Below are 27,965 nucleotides of genomic sequence, written 5' to 3'. Positions count from 1 at the left end.
GTGACATTCATTTCTCTTTGTTGGCATTGGCAACTTTTTCCCTTTTATCGAAAATATCTTTTCTCACATAATACATCCTGATTACAGTTTCCCCAACCTCTACTCCTCCTGCTTCCTCCCCATCTCCCCTCCCAGCTCGTTCCACCCTATTTCTGGCTCTCATTAAAAAAGAAACACACAAAGGCTTCTAAGGGATAATACTAAAAATAAAATGTAATATGATAAAACAAAAATTAATATATCAGAATAAGACAAAACAAACAGAAGGAAGAGAGCCCAAGAAAAGGCACAAGGAATAGATACAGACACAGAGCCCCACTCATTTGCACATTCAGGAATCCCAGAAAAACATTAAACTAAAAGCCATAATATATATATGAAGGACTAGTAATGTAAAATATATATGTGTGTATATATATATATATGTATATGAATGTATATATATATATGCATGTATAATAAAATAAGCCTAAAAAAGAAAGGAAGGAAAGAAAACCCTGCCTGACACAACATGAGACAGAGAACCTCCAAAGATGCCCTTGAGTTCATTTTCTGTTGGCCATCTACTGCTGGGCATGGAGCCCATCCTTAAGAGTAGTCTGTTTCCCCAGTGAGCCTCCCTTGGAGAAAAGTAAATTTTCATTTACGAGAGTGGTTACCAGTTGGAGATTGTGCCTTGGTTAGGCATGGGGCATGTGTCCACTTCTCCTTTCAGCTCTAGGACCCCCGTGTGGTGCAGACCCATGTAGGCCCTGTGCATGCTGCCTATCTCTGAGTGAGTTTGTATTTTATTGTTCAGGATTGTTTTGACTATACTGGGTGTGTGTGTGTGTGTGTGTGTGTGTGTGTGTGTGTGTGTGTGTGTTTCCATATGAGTCTGAGAATTGTCCTTTCAAGGTCTATAAAGAATTGTGTTAGAATTTTGATGGCGATTGCATTGAATCCATAAATTGCTTTTGGTAGGACGGCCATCTTTAGTATGTTAATCCTATTGATCATGAGCCTGGGGGAATCTTTCTATCTTCTAATATCTTCTCCAATTTCTTTCTTCAAAGACTGTAAGTTTTTATTATACAAGTCTTTGACTTGTTTAGTTAGAGTTACCCCAAGGTATTTTATATTATTTGTGGCCATTGATTATGTTTTGCTGTCTACTCCTTTTGAGTATAATTTCTTCCTTTTATTGTAGAGTTTTAAGTATGCTGTTAAGTTACCAGTATGAGATCGCTTCAATTTTTTTGTTTTGTTTGTTTGTTTGTTTGTTTTTCGAGACAGGGTTTCTCTGTGTAGCTTTGCGCCTTTTCTGAAACTCACTCGGTAGCCCAGGCTGGCCTCGAACTCACAGAGATCCGCCTGGCTCTGCCTCCCAAGTGCTGGGATTAAAGGCGTGTGCCACCACTGCCCGGCTTCAATTTTTTTTATGTAGGATTGTAGTGCTATGAACCTTCATTGTCCCCTGTAAGCTGGGGTGTGCTGTGTATTCATTTTCATTGAATTCTAGAAAGTCTTTCATTTCTTTCTTTATGTCTATCTTGACCCATTTTTCTTTCAGTAAAGAGTAGTTCAGTTCTATGAGTTTGTAAACTTTCTGTTGTTTCTGTTGTTGTTATCTACTTTTAATCTATGAGGGTCAAATAAGATACAGGGTGTTATTTCAATTTTCATATATCTGTTGAGACTCATTTTATGAATGAGTATGTGGTCAGTTTTGGAGAATGTTCCATGTAGTCGAACTGCTACCTGGTCTTATTAAATAAAAAACATGGAGCCAGATATAGGGGTGAAAACATGAGAGAGCAGGGAAAGAGGAAAATCCACAAGCTAACCTCATCTCACCAACACTTCAGTCTCCAAAGAAAGAGTCTTACTTCCTATATACCCACGCCTATATGCCTTTCTGTTCTGCTCCCTCATTTGCTCTCTCAGCCCAGCTACATCACTTCCTCTTCCTTCCCAGATCTGTCACTTCCTGTCTGTCTATACAGACCTCCGGACCTCTATGGTTAGTGTTGTGATTAAAGGCATGTGTCGCCATGTTTGACTCTGTTCCCCAGTGTGACCTTGAACTCACAGAGATCCAGACAGATCCCTGCCATTCAAGTGATAGAATTAAAGGTGTGTGCTACCATTGCCTGACTTCCATGCTTACTTAGAGTGGCTGGCTTTTTCCTCTGATCCTTAGATAAATTTTACTGGGGGACACAGTATATTGGGGGACATAATACATCACCACAGTTCTATGAGATTCTGAAAAGAAGATATATTCTTTTATGTTTGGGTGAACTGCTCTGTAAATATCTGTTAAGTCAATTTGATTTACAATGTCAGTTAACTCGAACATTTCTCTGTTTAGTTTTTGTCTGGATGACCTGTTTTTGGTGAGATTTGGGTATTGACATCTACCACTATCAGTGTGTGAAGGCCAACATGTCATTTAACCTGTATTAGGATTTCTTTTATGAATGTGGGTGCCCTTGTGTTGGGTGCATAGATGTTAAGAACTCCAGTGTCCTCTTGTTGGATTTTCCTTTGATAAGTATGTAGTGTCTTTCCCTACCTCTTCTGATTAGTTTCTGTTTGAAACCTATTTTATTAGATATTAAAATGGCCATACCAGCTTGGTTTTTAAAGTCCATTTGCTTGGGATATCTTTTTCCATTCTTTTACCCTGAGGTGATGTCTCTATCCTTTATGGTAAGATGTGTTTTTAGATGCAGTAGAAGAATGGATCCTGTTTTTGTATTCATTCTGTTAGTCTGTGTCTTTTTATTAGGGAATTGAGACCATTGATGTTGGGAGATATCAGTGAGCAGTGTTGGTTGATTCCTGATATTTTGTTGGTGTGGTGTGGTGTGGTGTGGTGTGGTGTGGTGTGGTGTGTGTGTGTGTGTGTGTCCTGGTCTGGGATTATTTAGTCCTTGTGTTTTCTTGGATGTATTTAACCACTTTAGGGATGAGGCTGGGCTAGGACAGGAAATGGGGGCTCCACAGGAGAGAGGAAAGCAAGACTTCCTACCGGGATTTGCTTAGTCCACTGGGAATGGGCTAGAGTGAGGAGAGGCCAGGGCAGGTATTCTGCTACAGAGCTGGAAATGAGACCAGGATGTTGGATTTGGAGGAGAGGGGGGGGTGAGTGAAGATCTACAATTAGCCTACCTGCTTCATGGGCCTACCTGTTTCCCTGGCAGGCTTGGCTATGGGGTTCCCAGGGAATGCTGGCTGGAGTTGGGGGCTGGGATGAAGCAGTAAGTTGGGGGGAAGGGAGGTTGGAGGGGAAGATCTGTGTGATCAAGCAGGGAGGGAGAGGAGGCTGCCTCAAGCAGTCTGCTACAGATCTGGGGATGAGACTGGGGGATTGCATTTGGAGGGGCGAAAGGAGCCTGCTTCTCTGGCCAGAGTCCAACCTCTTTTCCCAATGTGATGCCATCCCAACCAATCGAGATGAGAAAGAGGGTTCGGGTGAACCAATTGATCTTCAAAACATCAAGATCAGCCTGAAATCGTGCAATTATTCTTAGCTAAGTACAGAGGTAGTGTTCGTGTGTCTTGTGTCAAGAATCATAGCTGCTGTAGGCTGAGTGCGATGGTTCACCAAGCAAAGATGTCAGCTCTCAAACCTGACCAGCTCAGTTGGGTCCCTAGTGGCCACACTGTGGAAAGAGAGAACTGACTCCCCACAGCTGACCTCTACCTTCCACATGTGCCCCAACGCACTAAACACAGAACAAAGAAAAACACAATTAAAATTTTTTAATCCCATCACAGATGGCCACTGTAAGTGGAAGTTAGACGAAAAAATGTTTGATACCTCAGGTTCCTTAGCTGCGGATGCACAGGAGGCTCAGCTAAGGGAAGCAGCACCCCACACTGGAGTGTTTGGACTAAGAAAACCTGTCTGGCCTAGGGAGGTCACTGTATCCCATGAGACAAGCACCTGTGGGGTTTCTTTCCCCAGTTCATTCATTTATTGCTTTCACCACTGTGTGCCAGTGCTTAGCAAAGCCTGGAAAAATGAACTCCACATTATGAAATATATAACCCTAACATTTCTTAAATTCTTGCCTGCCTCTACAGGTGGGCGGGTTCAGGGAAACCCCCTTTACCAAGATTGTTTCATTCCTTACAGCAGATTTTCATGTGGTCCATGGTCTGTCCACATCTGGCTCTGTTCCAGGTCTTGTTTGTTGCTGTAAGGAGGACCCTGGGCACTTACCTCTCTGTGCTTCTCAGGCAATCCTCCAACCTTTGCCCTGAAGATTATTTAGGGATGTCTCTCAACAGGTCATCAAAGAAGACAATCTACAGAAAAACAGTCAAGAAGTGGGTACCTACATGTTACTGAAGTTTGCTGAGCTGCGGGATGAATTCGACATTGTTGGGGATGTCCGAGGCAAAGGTCTCATGATAGGGATAGAGATGGTTCAAGACAAGGTAATGATCTGCAGCTGTTTGGGTGGCTGCCTGGGGCCAGCAGCAGGTAATTGTGGAAGTTAATAGGGCTGAATGCATACATATTACTCAAACTATGAAGCTGTTGGTTACTATATGTAATACACCATCAAGGCCCATGGGAAAGGTGGGTAGGAAGCCCTAAGGGAACAGCAAGCTGAGTGCACCAAAGGGAACCCTCCTCTACCTTAGAGGCTGACTCATGAGCAGGATCGTGGCTTACACATCTAAATCTTGGAAGCTAGACATAGTGATGATGATCCCCATGACTGATCTGTGAAGGAAACGGGAGAAAACTGGGCAGCAAAGGCACTCAAGACTTATCAAGGAGGACTGGAAGGGTTCCCGAGACAGCTATCTGAGGATCATGTTAGAAATACAGATGCTAAGCCTTTCCAGTTATACCAATTTGTCCTACCACAAGGCCCGTATATTTGTAGTGTGAAAGGCCCCAGGGAATGCAGGTGCACTTAGGCTTGAAATAGATAAACTAGGGGGAAATATTTGTGTTCGAAGACTGAGGATGCAGGAACACACAGAAATGATGCAAACTCCAGCCCAATGTCACCAAAGTTGAAGTAGCGTGGTAAGAAACCAACTTCAGTGCCTAGAGATCTGCCATGGCCTCTTGGCTCCTAAGCACTTGCTTTCCCTAACCCTGACAGTTGGAGTCTTGGGGAAGGTAATTCCACTCACGTGGAAAATACTTAACTCCACACCAGCCCCATGGCCGTGCCGTGGCCTGGGAAACATTTATCTGCATGTGCTCTTGTGCAACTTCTAAGCCACTTCCTGGACTGTGGAAGGAAGTCTTTAGCTCGGCAGAGTACCCTAATGAGTTGAAAATGATTTCAACACAAACAAAACAGATTCCCAAATCAGCTATTAAAGGACCAAACCCCCAGGGTAGCCTTTAGCAGAGCCAGGATTCGTTTACTGCCTACATGGAATTTCACTTTGTCTTTGGGAATTTTTTGGGATAAAGTAGAGTAAAAGCCAATACTTTTAATACCCACTCACCCCCCAAAACCAACTCTGGTTCAGTAATTAACAGCTTTCCTTAATTAGGGAGACATTAATTGCTTGAGTTTTGTTTTGTTGTGGTTTTTCTTGGGCCCCATACCTGGGGAAATAATTTTTCTAACCATTCAAACACCAAATAGAACCCCCCCCTTTTTTTAATGTATTCACAGATGAGCCGCCAGCCTCTTCCCAAAACAGAAGTAAATCAAATCCATGAGGACTGCAAAGACATGGGGCTCCTATTGGGCAGAGGTGGCATTTTTTCTCAGGTAAGAGAAGGGCTTCCTGTCAGGTAGGGTCTCCCTGGGGTGTCACTGTGCTAGCGCACCCAGCTGTACTTCCTCCATGTTAGGGTAATTCTCAGGTATAATCAGAAGACATGGACAAGAGACAGCTTCTGCCACTAGAGGGTGATGTGGTAAAGGGATTCAGTTATCCATTTCTTTGTAGACAAAGGAGAGGCATTAGAAAGGCCACACAAACCAGACAATTCACAGCATGGGTGATAATAGAATCACAACACTCAAGCAACTTATATATACATATGCATTGTATTGTGTATTAGTTAGTTCTAACCCCTGAGAAAACAATCATAGTCATTCTTAACTCCACCCTGAAGTCTGACTTTGTAAATCTGCTCAGCTTTAGTGGCCATCTATGATCCCAGAAAGAGAGATTAGAGGCCATCCTAAACTTGATCCCTGATGCAGAACTCAAGAACAGCCATTCAGCATCCTTCACCTTCAGCTGAACTATTCCAAGACAGGCTCACCCTACCCCCTTCCTGGAAGTTAAACCCTGGTCTGACCCTGTGCTACAAGAATGAGATGATGATGATGATGATGATGATGATGATGATGATGATGCAGCACAATATGCCTCTAAATCCCCACAGCATCAGGTCCCTCACCAGGATGGGCTCCCATGGTAGAGATTCAAGAATGAGAGTGACTTCTGTTCCCCATGAATATTCTTTTTTCCTTCTTTAATTTTGCCCATTTCAAAACATTTTCTTTCATGAAACATGATCGTTGCCCATATTTAGGGAGTACATCATGATGTTTGGATTTATGAATAATGTTACAATGTTCAAGAGGTAACACTTATCTGTCTTCTCACATATCATTTCTTTGTGATGAAAACATTCAAAATTCTTTCTTCTTGACCTTCTTAGTTGAGGTTTTATTGCTGTGAAGAGACACTGTGACCATGGCAACTCATATAAAGGAAAACATTTTATTGGGGCTGGCTTACAGTTCAGAGGTTTAGTCTATTTCATCATGGCAGGTGGCATGCAGGCAGACATATTGCTGGAGAAGGAGCTGAGAGTTCTACATCCTGATCCACAGGCAGCAGACTGAGACACACTTCCTCTAGCAAGGCCACACCTACTCTGACAAGACCACACCTCCTACTAGTCCCACTCCCTATGGGCCACGCATTCAAACACATGAGTGTATGGGAGCCTTAGCTATCAAACCACCCCATGGACTTTAGAAATATACAGTGCATTGTTGCTACCTTTAGTCAATTCAGCATGCAGAAGATCACCAGACTTCTTTCTTCTAAATGCAGTTTAATATTTCTACCTACTTTAAAGACTCCTCATTTGTCCCATTGTCCTACCCCTTTCCTGGCTAACACAATGGATACTGAAACATCTTCTTGCCTCATGCTTGACAGAGGACATTGAAACTATCAGACAAGATGCCTAAATAAACACTAGAAATTATTTTCTGTTTATATCAAATAGTGTGGTTTAATTATCTAAATCTTCAGTTATAAAGATATGAAGTAACTGTCTACTTGTTTAGTTTTTCCTTCAAATTCATGTTAAGCAGCCAGTGATATGCTGGGAACCAAAGCTACAATGATAAATGTGTTCTGATTACAATCTTCATTGAGCTTATGGGAGAAAAAAAACCATACCAACACAAAACTGCCATACAATATATTAATCTCTTCTGCAGATATAAGATGTGATGATGTGGAAGGAGAGAGAATAGATGCTGAGGCCATCATCTTGCCAGCAGAGCCTTAACTCACTATACAAAAAGCCAAAGCATGAGAAAAAAATGCAAAGAGCTGTCCACACACTAGTGTGGCTAGAGCATCAGCTTAATGTGATGGCTGGGGACAGCTAGAAGTCCTGTTACCTTGTCAGACACTCTTCTTCACATGTTGTACATGCTGACTCATATAATGCTCTCTCAACAAACCAAAGAAATCAGTCCTATGATCACCCTTACTTTAGAGTTACTTAGAAGTTAAGTCAGTTGCCCAGATCGTGTAAGTAGTAAAGTGCATTTTTGAGTCTGGGTCTCTGAGACAAGTTTGGAGGCAGGGAGTCTGGCAGAAACTGAGGCTGCTTCAGCAGTGGCTGGAGAAATAAAAGATACATTCTGATGGTATTCAGGGAGTGAACTGCACATGGTTTGGGTCTGAAAAATAAGCAAGAGAGAAAAATGAAAGCCTCATGTTCGATTTGGCTTAGTGGACATGAGTGCATTCCTCCTTGAACATGCTTCATTTAAGGCATTTATGGGCACCTGGTTTGGTAATTGAGCATGTGGTTAAGTGGAAAACATTGGGGTAAAGATTATAGTTTGGGGTCATCAGCACACTAATGGTAAGATGAAGAAAACTGGGGAAGTCTAGTGTCCCAGTGAGAAGCTTGATGAGGTTGGGACAGAAACTTAGGGAAGAACTCCCTTCAGTAGACAAAAGGGAAGGGGAGGAAAATGGAGACAGGATGGGGTCAATGGTGTGCCCAGAGTTTAGAGGAGTGTGGATTATAGAAGAAGAAGACAAGATGAATCAGGGAAAGGAATGCCCAAATATGACACACAAGAGAGATAATCAGGAAGGGCATGGCTGGGAAATGCCCAGTGGATCTCATGCCTTGCAAGTAACCTTAGTACAGTAGTATCAGAAAACTAATAGGACAGAAACCATGCTGCAGTGTGTTGGGAAAAAATGGAGTGAAGAGTATCAGTAAGTCTTTTAAATAAGAGTAAAAGTAGCCGGACATGGTGGCCCGTGCCTTTAGTCACAGAGTTCAGGAGGCAGAGGCCGGCAAATTTCTATGAGTTGAGGCCAGCATGGTCTACAAAGTGAATTTCAGCACAGCCAGGGCTGTAACAAAGAGAAACCTTGTCTTGAAAAACATACAAACAAACAAAATTGAGTAAATGTGGGAAGAAAGTGTGGTTATTACACTGCATGTCAACTCAGATATTTGCTCAGGGTGGTCTGAATTGGGATTATGAATGATTTAAGCATCTTACTGATACTGGCTGAGCACAAGCTGAAGGGAAGTCAAAGATTTGAGAGAACACGGGGATGTTTCCCAGAATGATCCAGGGTCCAGAGCTGACCATTTAGAACTGAAGAGTAAAGACACACCATTCCCTGAGCCTTTGGGAAAGATAAAAGAATGCATGTGGGAACAAACTAATTTAAAGAAAGATTTTGTCTGGGAGAGAAAGACTTTGTCTGGGAAGTTCAATTTCCTTCAAAGAAATAGGAACTTGATTGCTTATGAAATAAGAGTGGGACACATAGAAGTTGGTAAAAAGAAGCTCAGAAGAAAACTACGGGTTTAAAAAGAAGTGAAAGGAAGCCAGTAGAGGAAGAGAATATTCTCAGGAACCAGCAGAATTTGGAGACTGCAAATATCTGGTAGTGTCACTCAGGTCCCCTGTGTGATATTCATATATTTCTCAGCCATATACATAGGAACAAAGCAGTTCATTTACAGCATTAATCAGCACGGAGACTTGGCCACATGAGCAAAGCAACGTCAGCCTGGAAACGTGTGCAAAATGAGGGGCGAGAGAGAGGGTAGTTCGGTTGCCTTTGTTCTGCCAACTGTGAGACAACAGAAGGAAGAGACCTGAGTGGAGTGATGGGTCAGAAAACAATGAAGGAATGAGGAGCCCCACACTCTTATGAAAATGGTGGGCATGATGGGAATCCGCAATTGGCTTATTCAGCCATCGACCTTGAACATGAGTAGATACAGAACAGTGGAGATGAAGACGGGAATTGGGAAAACATGTTTTGTGGTGGCAGCAACTGAGCATGGGGGAGGTGGCCAAGATCTCAGGGAAGGCGGTAGAAGGACAAGCAGGTACACAAATAGCAAGAAGATAAAACTCAAAGCAAGAAGATATAAGGATTTGCGTAAAGACTTGAAGGTGAAAGAGGCCGGGAGGGGAGAGGAGGAAGTCAACCTAGTGAGAGAAATGTCAGAAATAGGATATAAATAAATAAATAAATAAGGTTTTGGATTCTTTGTTTAGTCCATTTCTGGAAGTCCCATTTGACTCTGATGATCTGAGCTCCATTTCCCTCTCTCTCCTCAGACGTTCCGCATCGCGCCTCCGATGTGCATCACTAAGCTGGAAGTGGACTTTGCATTTGAAGTGTTTCGCTCCGCCTTAACTCAGCACATGGAGAGAAGAGCTAAGTAAGATTTCTACAAATGGAGAATCATGAGCCTCAAGAACTTCTCAACTATGTGCAGAGATGAATTGAAGACTGTTGAAACCCCAAGTTGTAGATGAAAAACTGCAGCGCTCCTCAGTAATTGTAAAAGACCAGTAGGTGTTTAGCCATATCTGTCAATGGAGCCCCCATTCTTCTGAGAATTCCTTTCTTCAGGGACAGGATCTGTCTCTGGCTCACAGAATAAGTCCAAATTCATGTAGATTTGCCTGGGATAATGGTATCCCATTGCATCAACTGGTCTGTGAATGAATACAGGGCATCCATGTCACCAATTAATCCTGAAGGGAACCCTTTCTGTGCTAACACCTCTGGGGAAGCATTTCTTCATCTTTTATGCTTCTTGTCACACTGGAAATACTGTGTCCCATGATGGAATTTCTCAATTCACATCAGGCAGCTGGAATCCATGAAGAGAAAACCTGGTCGCTATGCTGCATCTGGAAAGCTGTTGGAAGCTGAGAGGTTGGTGATACCGATGAATCACTGACCATGAATCTGGGAGCCATCCTCTCTCAGGGTTTCTTGACTTATAAAATAATAAATTCATTGTGCTGCTTAAGACTTTAATATTTTCTATTAATGTGCAGCCCAAGGGCATCTTGGGAAATAATGCAGAAAATACCTAGGATGATAGCTGCACTCCAAACCTTTAACTCCCTGAAAATACCTACCAGAGCTTATTTTGCTTCTCTGTTACCTCTGCCATCATGTCTTCTTCATCTATACCCTTATTTCTACCATTTCAAATGCATACATCACTTCCCAAACTCTAGTCATTGGCATGTGCAATCATAAATATTCTTTCCTATAGGTGTTACCAGAGTCTTAGAAGTGGCAATATATTTTTTTGATTTGGCATACCCACTGAAATGTACTTAGCAGTAAACTTCAAACAATTACCATAAATGAATACATATACTACTTACAATGTTATCATGAAAACAGAGCAAACAAGGCTTGGGTATCCAGTGTGTAAGGTGCTTGCCACACAAATACAGGGGGTAGTGGACACTTTGTTCCAGCCCTGGATAGGCAAATAAGAGAATCGCTGCCTGCGACTCACTCCCCAGCCAACCTAGACAAATTAGCAAATCCCAGAACAGCAAGAGGCCCTATCTCAAAAAGCAAGGTGGAGAGCCCTGAGGAATGACACCCTAGGTTGACCTCTGACCTCATCACTCACTTGTACACACACACACACACACACACACACACACACACACACACACACATACACACCATCCACACACGTACACACTAAGTTAATTAACAATTTTAAAATCCTGTTCCCAGGAGATACAATTTACAAATGTTTTCAGTCTAAGAATTATTTTAAAAGAACATTAGATTATATGAAGCCTATTAAAAGTAATACTGGCAAACTGACCAAGACCTTTGCCTACAAAAAAGCTGAAGGGCATCTGAAGAACTAACCTGATCAGCATGTGACTGGATGTATATTTAAAAGTATGTGTCCCAGTTTGAAGCCATGTCCTGATTGTCTTATCTTTCTGTGATGTCTCTTCTAACACATCCTACATCTTGCTACCAGATTTGTTTCCATCCGGCATTGACTTAAACATAGCACTCCCTGGAGCAAAGCCTCCTACCTTCTCCATAGTGTCCCTCAGACAAAGTGAAAGTCACTTAGCACGGAACTCCATGCCCTCCAGAATCCAAAAAGAACAAATACCAGAAATGTTCAGTTGGTACCATGGAAAAGTCATTGGATTAAGAGCAAGGACTGGCATTCTCTACTTGGTTCTTCTGCTTAATGTGCTATAGATGACCTCAAACAAGCCTTTTAACCTTTCCTAGCCCAGTTTCTTCCTAAGTGTATTAACTTACCATTGTTACCTTCAGAAGTTATCTTGGGAACGAAGTGAATCAGTGGATATAAAACTGAAGCCTGCAAAAGAGAAATTCTTTCCCTTCAAACGATATTTCCCTTCTTTCCTTCATTATTAACTTTTCCCCAGGAAGAGTTTCTGTGTTCCATGCATACTTCCTTGCCTCCCAGCCAAGACCAGCCACCAAGGTCTCGTTCCTGCCACTCATTCCTTGGAAACAGCCTTAACAAAAGATCACATAGTTGACTTCTTTATGGCCAAAATCAAAAGGTGTTCATCCTAAGCAACTTCTTCTTGCAATAATACCCCAGTGTATAAGGTGCTTTTTCCTCAGGCTGGGGTCCCTACAGGTTGCAGAACAATATAAAATATACATGATTTTTGTCCCTTCCACTTTCTGGGAAGGGAAGTTGAGAGATCTAGTCATTCAAATAAAGCCATAGAGTACATTCCTTGTGGCTTTCTTAACCCTACAGACTCATATATATACCTCATAGTATACTCTGCTGATCCCCCACCTCCTCTTACATGGGGTCATCGTATATTAGCCTTTGTTTTGTTATTGTTGTTTTGTTTTGATTTGCTTTTTGTTGTTTTGCTAGAACAGAACACTTGAGACTAGATAGTTTATAAAGAAAAGAGGCTGACTTGAGTTCATACTAGAGATTGGGAAACACAAGGTCAGGAAGCAGATATGATGAAGATGGCTTCAAATCCCAGTGGAAAGCAAAGAGGCACATGAGGTACACAGACGAGAAAAAAGATGAGCTGAACTTGCTTTATCACAAATGGCTGTAGCAGTAATTAATCCAGCCTGGCAAGAAAAACAGACTCACAAGACAAAAGCAGTTACCTGCTCATATAGAGTTAGCCCTAATGACCCAACCTCTGCCGGCGGGACTCCCAGTACTGCCTATACCACAGACAAAACATTCAAATGCTAACACAAAGCCAGCGATGCAATACCAAAAGGTAGCCGGGTGCTGTCCATCTCTGGGCTTTGCAGGGTTCATGGCTCCACTCAGCTCGCTGATGACCAGGAGAAACTGCAACCCTTTCTCGAAAAGAGATGAAGATGAGCACACATCACATGCCTGGAGCAGGAAGGGCATGACTTGGGGCCTGAGAGCATGGATGGCCAGTCATTCCTCTTCCTGGTTTATAACCATGAAGGCATCCTTCTTTGTTCCATTTGGAATCGTGGGCAGGAGTTTAGCACCACCATTTTTCTCCCTTCCATTTTCTGCTCTACCCACAGGAGGTGGGATGTAAGCCAGCTTGCATAAGACAAGCTTACAACTCTTGCCAACTTTTTTCCCTTTCCTGTTAAAACAGCCTTAAGTGAAGATAATGAATACTTAGCTCAAGTAAACTTCTTTCCACTGGTGGAACATATTGATGGTTAAGCATGTGATTAGAATACAGTGGTAAAATGTTACCAACTGTTTTAAATATTTGGAATACCAATCCACTCAAAAAGGAGTAAGGTTTTAAAATCACACTAAACTTGTGTTATAGCATTAATGATCAGAATTATTGTGAAACAATACCTACAAACAGATGACAAAATAATAAACGACATTCCTGTTTGGATTTGTAAAAATTCCATTCGTTGATCAGTGTAGAACTTAATTTTACAGTACATTTGTTTCTCAGTATTCTTAGGGGATTGTTTCCAGGGCCCTCTGCAGATACCAAACATGAGGATACTCGTTCTATACAGTCTGGAGAATGAGTGACTTTATTAAGTACACAGCAAGCATGCAAAAATGAAAGAAAAACAAAAACGAGTAACAAGCAGCAGATAAATAGAGGCAGCAAATGGATATCAAAACAGATGCTCATGGCATCCATCGGACATGACTGGAATAGCCTGATTCAAGGAGCAAACAGATGGGGCAGCATCAAAGCATGGGATCACAGTGAGCCAGACTGGGGACGTGGAGGCAGTCAGCTGGAGTTTCTGACTGACCTTTCCCTCCATGAATGGGCTTGCAACATCTCTTTCCCACCACGGGCGTTTTTATAACCATTGAATAAACAATAGTAATGTGTGCTGGAAATACCTTTCAGCTGCTCTTAAGGACATGGCGTTTAATAGCCTTAACTGCTGACTGTTTTTTCCTCTCTCTATTACAAAGTCAAGAGCCAGCCTGACCCAGGGCAGGAAGTTTACAGAGGACACTTGGTAAACATGTTTAAGTCTGAGACAAAGGAGGGCCTCCTTGCTGCCAGATTGCTTTCGAGGAGCTTAAGCAACACATGACTACTTACCAGTATAATGGATATTCTGATGCTTGAGTCCTTTATCTAAACAGGTGTAAATAGAATTTGCATATAGCCTTCAAACATGCAACTTAAATCACAACTAGATTATTTATAATATATAATACAATATGAATTTTGGTACTGTTTATGGAATAAATACAAAAAAAAATACGTACATGTCTGTGATGGGTACTTTGGTTGCCAACTTGACTACATATGGAATTAACTAAAACCAAAAATGGCTGGGCACACCCGTGAGGGATTTTTGCTTAGTCAGATAATTCAAAGTTGGAAGATCCATTTCTAATATGGATCTTTGAGGTGGGAAAACATACTTTTAATCCAGATCTTTTAGGGTACGGAGACCCATCTCTAATCTGGGCCACAACTTCTGCTGGAAGCCTATATGAAACACATGGAAGAAGAAAGCTTCTTTTTGTTTGCTTGCTCTTGATCTTGCTAGCAAGTCCTTCACTGTCATTACACCCTACTTCTTCAGGATTCCAGCATATACTGAAGACCAGCTGAGACATCCAGCATTGTGGACTGAAGAACTACTAGATTTTTTGAACCTTCCATTCATAGGCAGCTTTTGTTGGATTAGCTGGGCCACAGTCTGTATGTAATTCTAATATAAGCCCTTTCTATATATAGAGAGATTCATTCTATTCGCCCTGTTACTCTAGAAAATCCTGACTAACAAAATGTCCATTTCAGACACTTTTTTTCAGATGCATTTGGTTTACAGTTGGCTGAATCCTTGATGAGGAACCCCAGGACCTGGAAAGCCAACTGTAATTCACATTAACCTTAAAAGACATCTGTGAACTTTAGGAGGTTTAGATTCCTCAGGCATCCTGAAACCACACTCAGATCTCACCTTTTCTGCAAAGAGCAGCCAAAGATGACAGAAAGCATTTGCCTCTTCTTCGTCAAAGTGTTACCAGAAAAGCATCACAAGCATCACTTGCCAGAGCATTGAATGACTGCTGGGTCATAAGAATTTTATTCTTGGTCCTGTCTTAGTCAGTGTTCTATTGCAATAAAGAGACACCATAACCACAACAACTCCTATAAAAGGGAACATTTAATTGGAGCTGGTTTATAGATCAGAGGTTTAGTCCATTATCATAATGGTCAGAAGCATGATGACATGCAGGCAGAATTAGTGCTGGAGAGGTAGTTGAGAGTTCTACATCTGGATCCAAAGGCAGCAGGAAGAGAGACTGAGCCACTGGGTCCAGCTTGAGCTTCTGAAACCTCACAGCCTGCTCCCAGTGGCACACTGCCCCCAACGAAGCCACACCTCCTAATAGTGCCACTCCCTATAGTCCTAAGGGGGCCATTTTCATTCGAACCACCACAGATACTTAAAGTGAAAGTGCAATCAGTAAACATTTATCCCATTAAAAATGGAGATAAATAACAACAAGGGTTGGGAACTGGAATTTACAAAAGCTCAGACAGATAGCACTTGTGCTGCTTAGTGTGAGCCAAGGCCAGGGCCCAGAAGCTGTCTCTCCCTGACAGTAGTTGCATCCTTCACCTGCTGAAATCTGGACTTTCACACTGGATGGCTTAACAGTACATAGACAAACCCAAAAAGGGAGACAGACATTCTTAATTAAACCATTTTTTAAGAAGGCTTCTTTTTTCATAATCTCAGAGGTTAAAGTTCTGAAATATAGAAATGTCCAAGGAGTTTAATACGCTCCTGTGAGATGTGAGGTGAAACCCTGAGAGTTCAGGAGACAGAGATTCTGCCCTATAGAAAAATAAAAAATGATATTATTGTCTCTGTCATCAAGTTGCCAGGGGAAACATGAGAATATCAATGCTACCTAAAGTCTCATCTCCACAGCATAAAGTTCAACAATGAGGAGGAAGATGTGTGCCTTATACAACTTGGAAAAAAATTGAAGATGGAACTTCAACAGAAGAAAATGCTTGCTGAATTCAGCTAAGTAAAGTCAAAGAAACAAGAGACTTAATGGTTATAATCCCTTTCAGTTTAGGGAAGATAAAGGAGATGATTTGAGGTCAGGTGGCAGACACAGAGTGTTTCGTAGCTCTGAATGAACTGTGAAAGTGATACAGGATGGAGAGCAGCCATAACAGAGATCTCAGAACACAGTGTAATCAAGAACAGGGTGGGGCACTGCAGACAGCAAAGACTAAAAAAAAACCCACAATTTAGTTTGATGGAACAGCATGACACAGACGTAAGAGCTATACAAGCTCTCCTCCACATGATTTGTTTTGAGCACATTAACTTCTCTTAGCTGTAACTCTCTCAGGTTACATGAAAAAAAAAAAAAGAGAGGGCAATATAACTCCATGAAAGCTTAGGGGGGTTTGATTAAGAAAATATATGATGATCAGTAGTAACTCTCTCCACAGGGTTTGCTACCTCTTGGATGTCTTTTTCAGTTCTATGATTTATCTTTCAGCACTTGAGGTTGGCCCTATGTCTTACTTGGGGTTTTCATTGCTATGAAGAGACACCAAGACCACAGCAACTCTTAAGAGGAAAACATTTCATTGAGGTGGGTTGCTTACAGTTTGAGAGGTTCAGTCCATTATCATCATGGTGGGAGCATGGCAGTGTGCAGGCAAATAGTAGCTGAGAGTTCTACATCTTGCAGGCAATAGGAAGTCAACTGAGGCACTGGGCGTGGCTTGAGCATAGGAAACCTCAAAGCCCACCCCCACAGTGACACACTTCCTCCAACAAGGCCACACCCACTCCAACAAAGCCATGCCTCCTAGTAGTGCCACTCCCTATGAGATTATGGGGGCCAATTACATTCAAAATAACACACCCTACAACCTTGTGAATTGCAAGGCCTAAGCCCAGAGTCCCTGCCTTTTGATAGAACTTTCCCAGTAAGCCCTCAGCTCACAGTGCTTTGAGCTGCTGGCTTGTGTATACTTCTTTTCACCATAACTGAACTCTAGACTATTGGAAGGGTATTCATCTTATCCTCATGTATTTAGTGCCTATAAATGCAGTGCAAAACCTACCTCCAATGGTGCTGTGTTTATTTTATCCATAGGTATCCAAGGCAGCAATGAGCCCAGATAAAAGATGACCCATATGATAAAGTCTTCCGTTTGTATGTGTGTACAAATACATATTTAAACATTATATTTTAACTCATAAATATTATGAATAAATAAATGTTTTAGAAATGTATATAAAGTATAATTATTCATATATAGTCACAAGTATGACCTGTTTCTTTTCTTGTTTAGTTTTGGTTTTGGTGGTGGTGGTGTTTGTTTCAATTAGTATACAAAGTATTAGGTTTCATTAGTGCATTTTTAAACATCCCCCTATCTCACTTTTCTCACCACCTCCTATTTCTCTGGACCTTTGTATCCCTGGTAACTTCTGTTTTCATGTCACATGTGTTCCATTACCTCTCTTCCTTTCTTAAATCTTTTTCCTGTCCCATGATCTTCTTTCTAATTTCACAAGCTATCCCTACAATTGCACCCACATAGATATAAACATTAAAATCTAAGATGTGCATATGAAAGAAGACATACAGTATTTATATTTCTGATTCTGAGCTGCCCCACTTAGTATAGTAATGTCCAGATATCTTTTGTTGAGGCTGAATAGAATTCCATTGTGTACCAAATTTTCATTACTCATCTGTTTGTTGGACATTTAGGATGGTTTCATTCCATTGCTGTTATGAATAGAGAATCCATGAGCATGTGTAAGTTTCTCTATGGTATAAGATGGGGTCCTTGTGATATATACTCAGAAGTGGTACAGCTGTATCATATGGTAGTTCTATTTTTTGTTTGTTTGTTTTCGAGAAGCCTCCACATTGACTTCCATAGTCACTAAACCTACAATCTCACAAATAAAAGTTTCTTTTTACCTAAATCCTCATCAACATTTGTTGTCATTCTTTTTCCTGATGATGGCCATTCTTACTGGGTTGGGATGCAATCTCAAAGTAATATTAATTTGCCTTGTCCTGATGGCCAAAGCTTTTGAACACTTTAAAAATATTTATTGGCAAATTGTTTGTATATCTTAAGAACTGCATGTTCAGTTCATTGGCCTTGCCATTCATTGGCAGTTTTGTTTTTATAATGCTCAGATCTTCCAGTTCTTTAGTCTACATATTCAACCCTCGTCTGAAGTATATTGGCGAAGACTTTTTTTCTCATTCGTTTAGAAGGGCTCAAGAAACTTTGGCCCCCATAATCCTTTATCATCTCTGTGACCTTTGAGACTACTGGTCACAGGTTTCTAGATTTCTCTTTTCCTCCATTTATGCCTTTCTTTCTAATTTTTTTTTTTGACACAGGATTTCATGCTGTAGCCGAGACTTATGGTGATATTTTATTTGTGCTGAGATGTGATTTTTATTTGTATGTTAATATGCTTGATCTCTGGGCTTTTATTTGGCTCTGTGTTTCTTATTTAATAAGACCGTTTAGAATTACATCTACAGAGACTGGCCTAGACCTCACCATGTATCCCAGGCTAGCCTCAAGGTCTTGGCTGTTCTCCTTCCTCAGTCTCTCCAGTGCTGATGTTACAGCTGTGTATCACCACAAAAAGCCTTTACCCTCCACTTCAAAAATATTATTGCAATAGCCAGAAATTGGAAACAACCTAGATATCCCTCAACAAAAGAATGGATAAAGAAAATGTGGTACATTTAAAAATAGAATGACTCAGCTGTTGAAAAAATGACATCATGAAATTTGCAGGCAGATGGATGGAACTAGAAAACAAAATTTTCATCCTGAGTGAGGGATTCCCAGACCCAGAAAGACAAATATGATATGTATTCACTTATATGTGGATATTAGCTGTTAAGTCAATGATGACCAAGGTACAATCTCTAGAACTATAGAGGGCAAGAACAGAGTAAGGAACTAGAGGTTACAAACAGATCTCATTAGGAAAGGGAAATAGAATAGACAATTACCAATGGATGGGTGACCTGAACAGGAGGATCGAGTTGAGACGGGGAGAAGAAAGGGGATTGAAAGAGGGAATACAGGGAGAGACGGTTAAAAGTGAGGGGCATTTGAGGGGTGTTAGGGAAACCTAATACAATAGAAGCTTCCTAAAATATGTACAAATTTGAAAGTGACCTAAATGAAATTGCCCAATGTAACGTGAATCTTAAAAGGTCTTATTAATTAAAAACTCACAAGCCAGGTATTGGGATGAATTTAGAACGATCAGGGAAGCAGAACAAGCCACAGCTAATCTCACCTCAACAATCCTCATCGGATCCTGTTTCCACGAATCTGCAGACTGAAAGCTTCTGAGCCTCACCTGAATGGATCTCAGCTGAACTGCTGCTAAAAGCCTCAAAGCTTAAAAGCCTAAAAGCTTCTAGTTCCTGGTCCTCATGCTTTATATACCTTTCTGCTTCCTACTATCAATTCCTGGGATTAAAGGCATGTGTCTTTCCCAAGCAAGACATGTGATCTCAAGTCCTGGGGTTAAAGGTGTGTCCAAACTTGCCTGGCTCTGTTTCCAGTGTGGCCTTGAACTCACAGAGATCCAAAGATGGATCTCTCCCTCTTGAATGGTAGGATTGAAGGTGTGTGCTACTACTACCTAACCTCTGTGTTTAATATAGTGGTTGTTCTGTTCTCTGACCCCATATAAGTTTATTAGGGTGCACAATATATCAATCACAGCCCAATAATGAGGGAGACAGAGTCCCAACTAGCCATCTCTTGAATACCAAACAAAGTTTCCAGTACCAGAATTGTGTTACATCTAATTGAGTTGTTGGCCAAAGGAGTCCTATAGGAATTCCAAACAACCGAGGCTGTTGCAAAGACAATATATTTCTCTCTACATACTTACTGATAGCAAGGCCCATTGATTAAGACAGCATCTACACTACTCACTAAACATGGAGACGTTGAGCTGGTACCTACATAGAGCCTTCACCCTTATGTTCTAGCATCTTTGGTACAGGAAGGTACTCTGCATGCTACCAAAAGAGAAATGTAAACACCAAGCAAGCCATAAACACTGTAGATCAGTCATAAACCCTTTGATCTACAATGGTGTCTTGCCTGCAAGATATGCTAAGGAAATGGTGGCACAAAGCTTGTGGGAGTAACCAATGACTAGATGAAACCCATACACAACACTGCTTAGGTAACCAAGAAACAGATAGTAGATAGCCTAGACACCTAGGGTAAAATCCAAATACTACTGGTTTTCAAAAACAAACAAGCAAGACATAGTGATAAAATACTGCTACAGATATTCTGCTATACTCATAGATCAGTGCCTTGTTCAGTGATCACCAGAGAATATTCCTCCTGCAACAGACAGGAACAAATATAGATAACCACAGCCAGACGTTATGTAGAGTGAGAGACCTTGAAACACTCAGCCCTAAATGTGATGTCTCCATCAAATCCCTCCTGTCAGAACTCAGGGAATCCCATGGAAGAGAAGGCAGAAAGAGTGTAAGAGACAGGGGGTGGGGGTCACCAAGAGAACACTGCCCTCTAAATCCACTTGAACAAAGCTCATATGAACTCACAGACACGGAGGCAGCATTCACAGGGCCTGCACAGGTCTGCACCAGATCCTCTGTGGATATGTTATGACTTCCAGTTTAGTTAGTGTTTTTATGGGATTCCTGAGTGTAAGAAGGAGTGGGTCTCTGATTCCTGTGCCTTCTCCCTTCTCTTGGTCTCTTTTCCTTCTGTTGGCTTGTCATGTCTAACTTCAATGTGTTAGTTTTTATCTTATTATATTTTATTTTGATATGTTTTATTATCTCTTAGAAGCCTGTTCTTTTCTGATGAGAGACAGAAAGGGAGTGGATCCAGATTGGGGGTGGAGAGGGAGGAACTGGGAGGAGTAGAGGGAGGGAAAACTCTAATCAGGATCTATTATGTGAGAAAAGAACCTTATTTTCAATAAAAGGGAAAATGTTACTGCATGTTCTTCCTTTCCCCTCGCCTCTACCTCTCAGGTCCTTTCCAGTCTCACATGTTGGTTTTTTTGCTTCATTTGCTGCTTATTGCTGGTGTTCACAGGGACTTTCCCCTAACCTGTTCTTTAACCGGATGATTTCATCTATTATCCAGAGCGGCTTTCCCACCCAGATTCTGAGAACGCTGAGCACATCTCCAGGGCAACTTCCTCGTAGCTCATGCGTTCACATTGTCAACAGTTCACATTGTCAACAGTCGTCTGCCTGAACATTTCCCGATGTTTGCTGCATTATCTGTCTCCTCCTCTGAAGGATGCATTCAACCCTGGCTGACACAGATATTAACTGATCCACTGCCTTCTTGCTGTGCATGCGGTTGTCAGTCTTAGCCAAACTCCTGATTCTAACACCCCTTCTCGCTATCTCTCTTGCTGCCCTGTTTACCTACCGGTCATAAGTAAACTGCTTTGTCAAACTGCCCCAGACACCATGGTTGTTCTGGCTGACTAAGTTCACCGCAGGCCCTTGGCACACGCCGGACCTTCTTTACTCTACTCATGGCTCCCTTTGTTACCTTTCTCATCACAGTGTCCAGACTAACAGTCAGCAACTTCTCAGCCATGCAGGAGCTGAGCACTCAGCTGGTTCTTTCTTTAACTCTTCCTCTGTTTCAGCGAAAACCCCAACTTGCAGCATCACTGATTGCTACTTGAGGTAAATTTTTAAAAAGAAGGGAGGCGGGAGGACTGTGGGAATTGTGCCAGAAATAAAATATATTGTAGGGTTTTTATTTTTCTGCTCCATAAGATGGCCTGCGGCGGGATGGCAATATAAGTTAATCCTAGTAGAGGTGTTGTTAATCATCTCTGTCCCAGCCATGGAGTGCTCCAGCTACTACCATGAGGCATGCTACCCAGGAGTACCTGGCAAAAAGGACCAGATCCCTTTCTTGAATGCTCAGTGCCAGCTACAAAACAGGACGGTAAGGCCTTCTGCACCCTTGGCACCTTTCCTTGAGTCCACTCCTAGGTCCCAGGACCTTCTCCGAGAAACTCTGCCTTTCCTTTTAACAATATCCCGCCATCCATCTTACTTTCGGCGATCATCTCTTCTGCCTAGTAACATTACCTTCCTCTACCTCTCTGCCTCCTCTTAGGTTTCTCCCATTAGCATCTTAACACCCAGAATAAGCTCCTCTGGGCAGTAGAATTTGGAAATAAGAGGCAGGCTATGTTACCATTTCATTTTTTTTAGTACAGTAAAGAGAGAAGAGAACCCAATTTTCTGTATGAAAATTTGAAGATTTAGATTTTGCCCTCTTGAAAATACCTTTCAGAAATGCATGCTGTTCGGATGGACATTTTTTAAATGTATTTTTAAGGGAAGCCAAATGGCAGACTTATATTCCTGATTTCAAAATCTGCAGTGAGCAAAATGGTGTAACGTTGGGTTAAAGAGAGAAGGAAATAACACGGAAGAGAAATAATGCAAGTCAGATATTTAATAATGGCTATTTCCAGGATATATAAAAGGGCTCCTCGACTAAACAGCAACAATTCAAAATCAACCTTTAAAATAATGGAAATGGGAAGCTTGGCAACGGTGGCACATACCTTTAATCCCAGTACTCAGGAGGCAGAGGCAGGCAGATCTCTGAGTTTGAGGTCATCCTGGTCTACAGATCAAGTTCCAGAACCATCAGGGCTACACAGAGAAACCCTGTCTCGAAAACCCAAATAATAATGATGATGATGATGATGATGATGATGATGATGATAGTAATAACAGAAGAGGGAAATTAGGCAATTATAATATCAAAAATAAAAAAATTAATAAAAATGGGCAAAAGAAGTATGCATGTGGCCAGTAAGCATGAGAAAACAATCTCAACATTGCTTATCATTACCGAAACAAAAATCAAAATAATAATGGGGGTAGGCAGATGACTCAGTGGATAATGTCCTTGCCATATAAGCATGATGACTTGAGTTTAGATCATCAGAACCCACAAAAAGCAGGGCACAGAAGCACACATCCATAAGCCCAGTGTTGCCAGGGTGAAATGGGAGGTGGAAACAGAAAGTTCCCAGGAAATTCACTGGCCCAGCTACCCTGGGGTACGCAGAGTGAAAAGGAAGAAATCTGCCTCAAGATGAGAGGCAAAGGCTGACATCAGCAGGGTTGTTTTCTGACCTCCACAAGCGGCACACAGGCACTTGCATTCACACACGCACACACACACACACACACACACACACACACACACACACACACTCACACACACACACACTCACACACACATACACTCACACACACACTCTCTCACACACACATACTCACACACACACTCACACACACACACATACACTCACACACACACACATATATACACACACACACCGATAAAAATAAAACAAAAATCATGGCCTGCCACCTCACATCTATTAAAATGACTATTAATTTTTAAAAAGTCTTTTCTTAAGCAGAAAATATCAGTTGTTAAGCAAAACATGGAGAAGTCAGAGTATTTGCATATGTCTGACAATAACATTTTTGCTGTGGAAAATATTATTGGGATTCCTCAGAATGCTAAATGTAGAGTTTGTAAACTCTACTTCTGAACATAAGCCCACAAGAATTAAAAACTGAGACTCAGATGTTTGCATGCTCACGTTCCTAAAAACACAATTTACAATAACTGAAAGGTTGAATAATCAAAATGTCCATCAATAGACAAATGGTTAAATAAAATGTGGCATGTATAAACAATGAATATATTATTACTAAATATATCCAACATATTAGATACATTATTGCATGTTACTTGGGGTTTTTTTAAGATTTATTTATTTATTATATATACAGTGTCCTGCCTATATGCATGCTTGCAGGCCAGAAGAGGGCACCAGATCTCACTACGGATGGTTGTGAACCACCATGTGGTTGCTGGGAATTGATCTCAGGACCTCTGGAAGAACAGCCAGTGCTCTTAACCACTGAGCCATCTCTCCAGGCCCTGTTATTCAGTTTTTTTAAAGTGTCATAAATTTGGATGCTTTATGACATAGACAAGTTTTAAAACAAAAATGTTAAGTGAAATAATCCAGCATATATAGTGTACAGTTCCCCCCTATAAGAGGTAACTGGAATGAATAGTCACATACATAGAGGCTGAAGGTATAGCTGTTATTGCCATGGGCTGAGGGACAGAGAAAGTCACAGTTTAATGAGTAGTTTCTGTTCAGAGTGACAAAAACATTCTAAAGGTGATAGTAGTGCTCAATAACTGTATAGCATCATGAACACATATAATGCCACTGAACTCAATGCTTAAAAAATAACTAAAATGTAAAATCATGTAACAATTCTTAAAAGTTTTTGAAGTATGTATTCCCATATAAAGAATATGTCTTCTTTGAAAGTAGAGAAAACTGTTGCTACAGATATTTAAATGCATAGAATGAGAAATTCAGATATGGGTTCTGCTGTGGGATAATGCTTTTATACACTGGTTTAATAAAATGCTGATTGGCCAGTAGCCAGACAGAAAGTTTAGGTGGGATAAACAGACAAAAAGAATTATGGGAAGAGGAAGGCTGAGTCAGGAGACGCCAGCCCACTGTCCAGGGAACAGCATGTAATGACACACAGGTAGTCACAGAACACGTGGTAACATAGATTAACAATAATACACTAAGTTTAAATGAAAGAGCTAATCAATAGTTAGCCTGAGCTAATGACCGAGCAGTTTTAATTAATATAATCTTTTAAATAATTATTTTATAAGTGACTATGGGGTCCACGGGGCTGGGCAGGACCGAAAAATACTTCAACTACAGGGTTCTATTTCACATCTAAGGACAAAAAAATTGTTCAGTGTCCCAGGGAAAGTCATCTATATACTTCATATGTAAGTTGTTTTTTAAAGTGGATGCTTGGTTCTAGATCTTTCTTGGAGCAAAGAAAGGTATCAGTGATGTTTTTAAACGCCAGTGACAGAGCCTAGTTTTTAATTGCTATTTGGTAAGCTGGTAGCGATGCCTCTTGCGTGATCAAGTTCTCACTGTAAAAGGATCGGGTTGAACTAGATAGATAACAAAGGTCGGTAACCACTCTAGTATTTCTGCTCCTGGCAGTTAGAGGATCACTTGAAGTGCCCGAGTCACCAGGGTGGGTGTCTTACACTCTGATGCAGGGCACTGCAGACCTGCTGAGCACCAAGGCCCAAGTAAGGATGTAAGGACGCCGTGATGTTGCTGCTGACATGGGGAATGTAGAAGTGGGTCTCACAGTCTGGGAATTAAGGGAAGACCTTCGCTATCTTTCCTTGAAGTCAGCAGTCGGCATGTTTGGTGCTTTTTGGGTGCTCCATTGTACCTACCAAGCAGAGTCTATAAACAGAGCAAGCCTCAATAAATAGGTTCAGTCCAAGGATGACTTCCCAACGTTCTACCAGGCACTCTTCTCTTAGTTTACATTATTTTCATCCTGTGAGGAAGTGCTTGTGGCTCACAGGGAAAGTATCAGGCACTAAAAGTAAATCATTAAGATGAAAGGATATCTTTACTCAAAGAGGGGGCCATGTAGGTCTAAACGAAGCTTAAGATGCTAAGCAGTGTGTGGTGGTGCACACCTGTAATCCAGCACTCAGGAAGGTGGAGGTTTGAGAATCTGGAGTTCAAGCTCATCCTGGGCCAGCATGGGTTACATAAGACCCTGTCTCAAGAGAAACAAGAGAAATGTGTTCTCCTTCATCAGTTCATCGTGGTTAAAAACACAAAAGCAATTGGGGCTGCAAAGAAGGCTCGGGAAGTAAGTGTTGCACAACCTGAGCTTAGGTCTCATATCCACATAAGAAGTCCGGTGCGGCCATGCATGTGTCTGCAGCCCCAGATCTGTGGGCTATAGAGAAAAAAGGATTGCTGGGGCTTGTTGACCAGTAGCTCAGATACTCAATTAGAGAACATATCTGGAAAGAATAAGATAAAGAGCAGGAAACCTGATATCTTCCTCTGCCCTAACCAAGTGGGCACACATGTATAGTTACACACATACACACACATATGCACATATGCCACACTCATCACACACACACACATACACACACACACACACACACACACACACACACACACACACAAGTCAGCTTCTAAAATTTCAAAATAGGCTCATGAAAAACACGTGCAATAGAGGCATCCCCAAAAGTTGGTAATTTGCTTGGTGGGGTGGACATTGCCTCATTTTCCCTGAGACTTCACCGTGCTAATACTGATACCATGGCACCAAGAATTAAGATAGAGAGTTAAACTTGATATTAGTCAAATTTTAAATATAATGAGACTTAGACCTAACAAGTTCAACTTTTGATCTAAAACTAGGTAAGAGAATCAAGCAGAGATTCTGAAAACATTATTTCACATTTGACCCTTGTCCTCCATTGCTGAGGGATTTCTGGGGCAGGCTGAGCCTGGGCTGTCTCACTCTAGGTCCCTGGGTCTAGGCAGGATGTGAATGTAGTTGGCCAGTGGTCATCCAGTTTACTCACTCCTCCTTAGAAGGGCTGAAAGGTCCAGCGTGGTGATATATTATGTCCCCCAATATATTGTGCATCCTAATAAACTTATCTGGGGTCAAAGGACAGAACAGCCACTAGACAGACATAGAGGCCAGAAAATGGTGGCACACATGCCTTTAATCCTATCACTTGGGAGACAGAGATCTATCCGGATCTCTGTGAATTCAAAGCCACACTAGAAAGAGCCAGGCATGGTGACTCACGCCTTTAATCCCAGGAAGTAATGGCAGAAAGCAGAAAGGTATATAAGGCGTGAAAACCAGGAACTAGGCCTGGTTAAGCTTTTAGGCTTTTAGCAGCAGTTCAGCTGAGATCCATTCTGCATGAGGACTCAGAGGCTTCTAGTCTGAGGAAACAGGATCAGCTGAGGAATTGGCAAGGTCAAGAAGCTGTGGCTTGTTCTGCTTCTCTGATCTTCCAGCATTCACCCCAGTACTTGGCTCCAGGTTTGTTTTTATTAATAAGACTTTTTAAGATTCGAGCTACAGTGCAGCTGAGAGGATCCACGCAGATCATGTTATGTTTGTTTTTTCATTTTTTAAATACAGGTATTTTTTTTTATTCTGCAGAATTCACCCCATAAGTGATGTTCTGCAAGTTTTGAGAAATGCATAAATAGACTATTCCCATATCACAATAATACCCAGCTCCCACAGTGCTCAAAACTGATTAGTAATGATGGGGCCTGGCAATCACTGATCATTTTGTCATGGTAGCCTTATATTTTTTCCGGATGTTCTGCCTTGTCAGAGCTCTCAGCAATCACACTCTGTTATAATTTATTATCCCGGGGCTTATTTCTTATCCTACTATAATTTAGTTTCTGCTTAACCACTTCACATCACAGGTTTCAGTGCCCAGACCCATCTATGAACCTTCGACTTGCCCAGTCTAGCACGCACATCAGGCTTTTGACTTGCTCTTACCACAATTTATTTCACCTTCTGTTTTTTAGTTCCACCTGCTCTGGCTTCCCTGCTCCTGTTTTCTCTGTTCTCCAACTCTTCACTCTCTGTCTTCTGTCCCTTCCTCTTCATCACTGAATCTTAGTGTTATCCACTGTAGCAGACACGTGGTTGCCTGGCTGAGTTACTTTTACGTAACTGTGACCAAAATACCCGAGAAAACAACCTATCCCAAGGAAAGATTTATTTTTGCTCACTTTGTCTTAGACCGCCCAGTCTATGGTTGTTCAGCCACAAGTACTTGGACAGAAGAACATCATGGTGGCGGGTACCTGTGGCAGAGAAGGTCGACTCCTGTAGGACAGAAGCGGAGTGAGGAGGGCAGTAGGAACCAGACATAGCCTTCAGAGTCACACTCCACAGTGATCTA

At 41.6% G+C, this 27,965-nt stretch overlaps 1 protein-coding gene across 4 annotated transcripts in view; it reads left to right on the top strand.

Moving 5' to 3' along the window:
* Nucleotides 1-10,543, top strand: part of Agxt2 (alanine--glyoxylate aminotransferase 2) — a 41,363-nt gene extending 30,820 nt beyond the window's left edge. For all 4 annotated transcript variants that reach the window (XM_042261425.2, XM_042261426.2, XM_076551768.1 and 1 more), the window contains exons 12-14: nt 4,282-4,431; nt 5,643-5,741; nt 9,840-10,543. In XM_042261425.2, coding sequence (XP_042117359.2) covers nt 4,282-4,431; nt 5,643-5,741; nt 9,840-9,947 — 357 coding nt within the window. In that variant the 3' untranslated portion in view covers nt 9,948-10,543. The remainder of the gene's footprint in view (nt 1-4,281; nt 4,432-5,642; nt 5,742-9,839) is intronic.
* Nucleotides 10,544-27,965: the final 17,422 nt, after the last annotated feature.

Source organism: Peromyscus maniculatus, chromosome 15 (genome assembly GCF_049852395.1).
Source record: "Peromyscus maniculatus bairdii isolate BWxNUB_F1_BW_parent chromosome 15, HU_Pman_BW_mat_3.1, whole genome shotgun sequence".
Taxonomy (NCBI): Eukaryota; Metazoa; Chordata; class Mammalia; order Rodentia; family Cricetidae; genus Peromyscus; species Peromyscus maniculatus.
The sequence above is the reverse complement of the archived record's forward strand: the minus strand, read 5'-3'. Positions and strand labels throughout refer to the sequence as shown.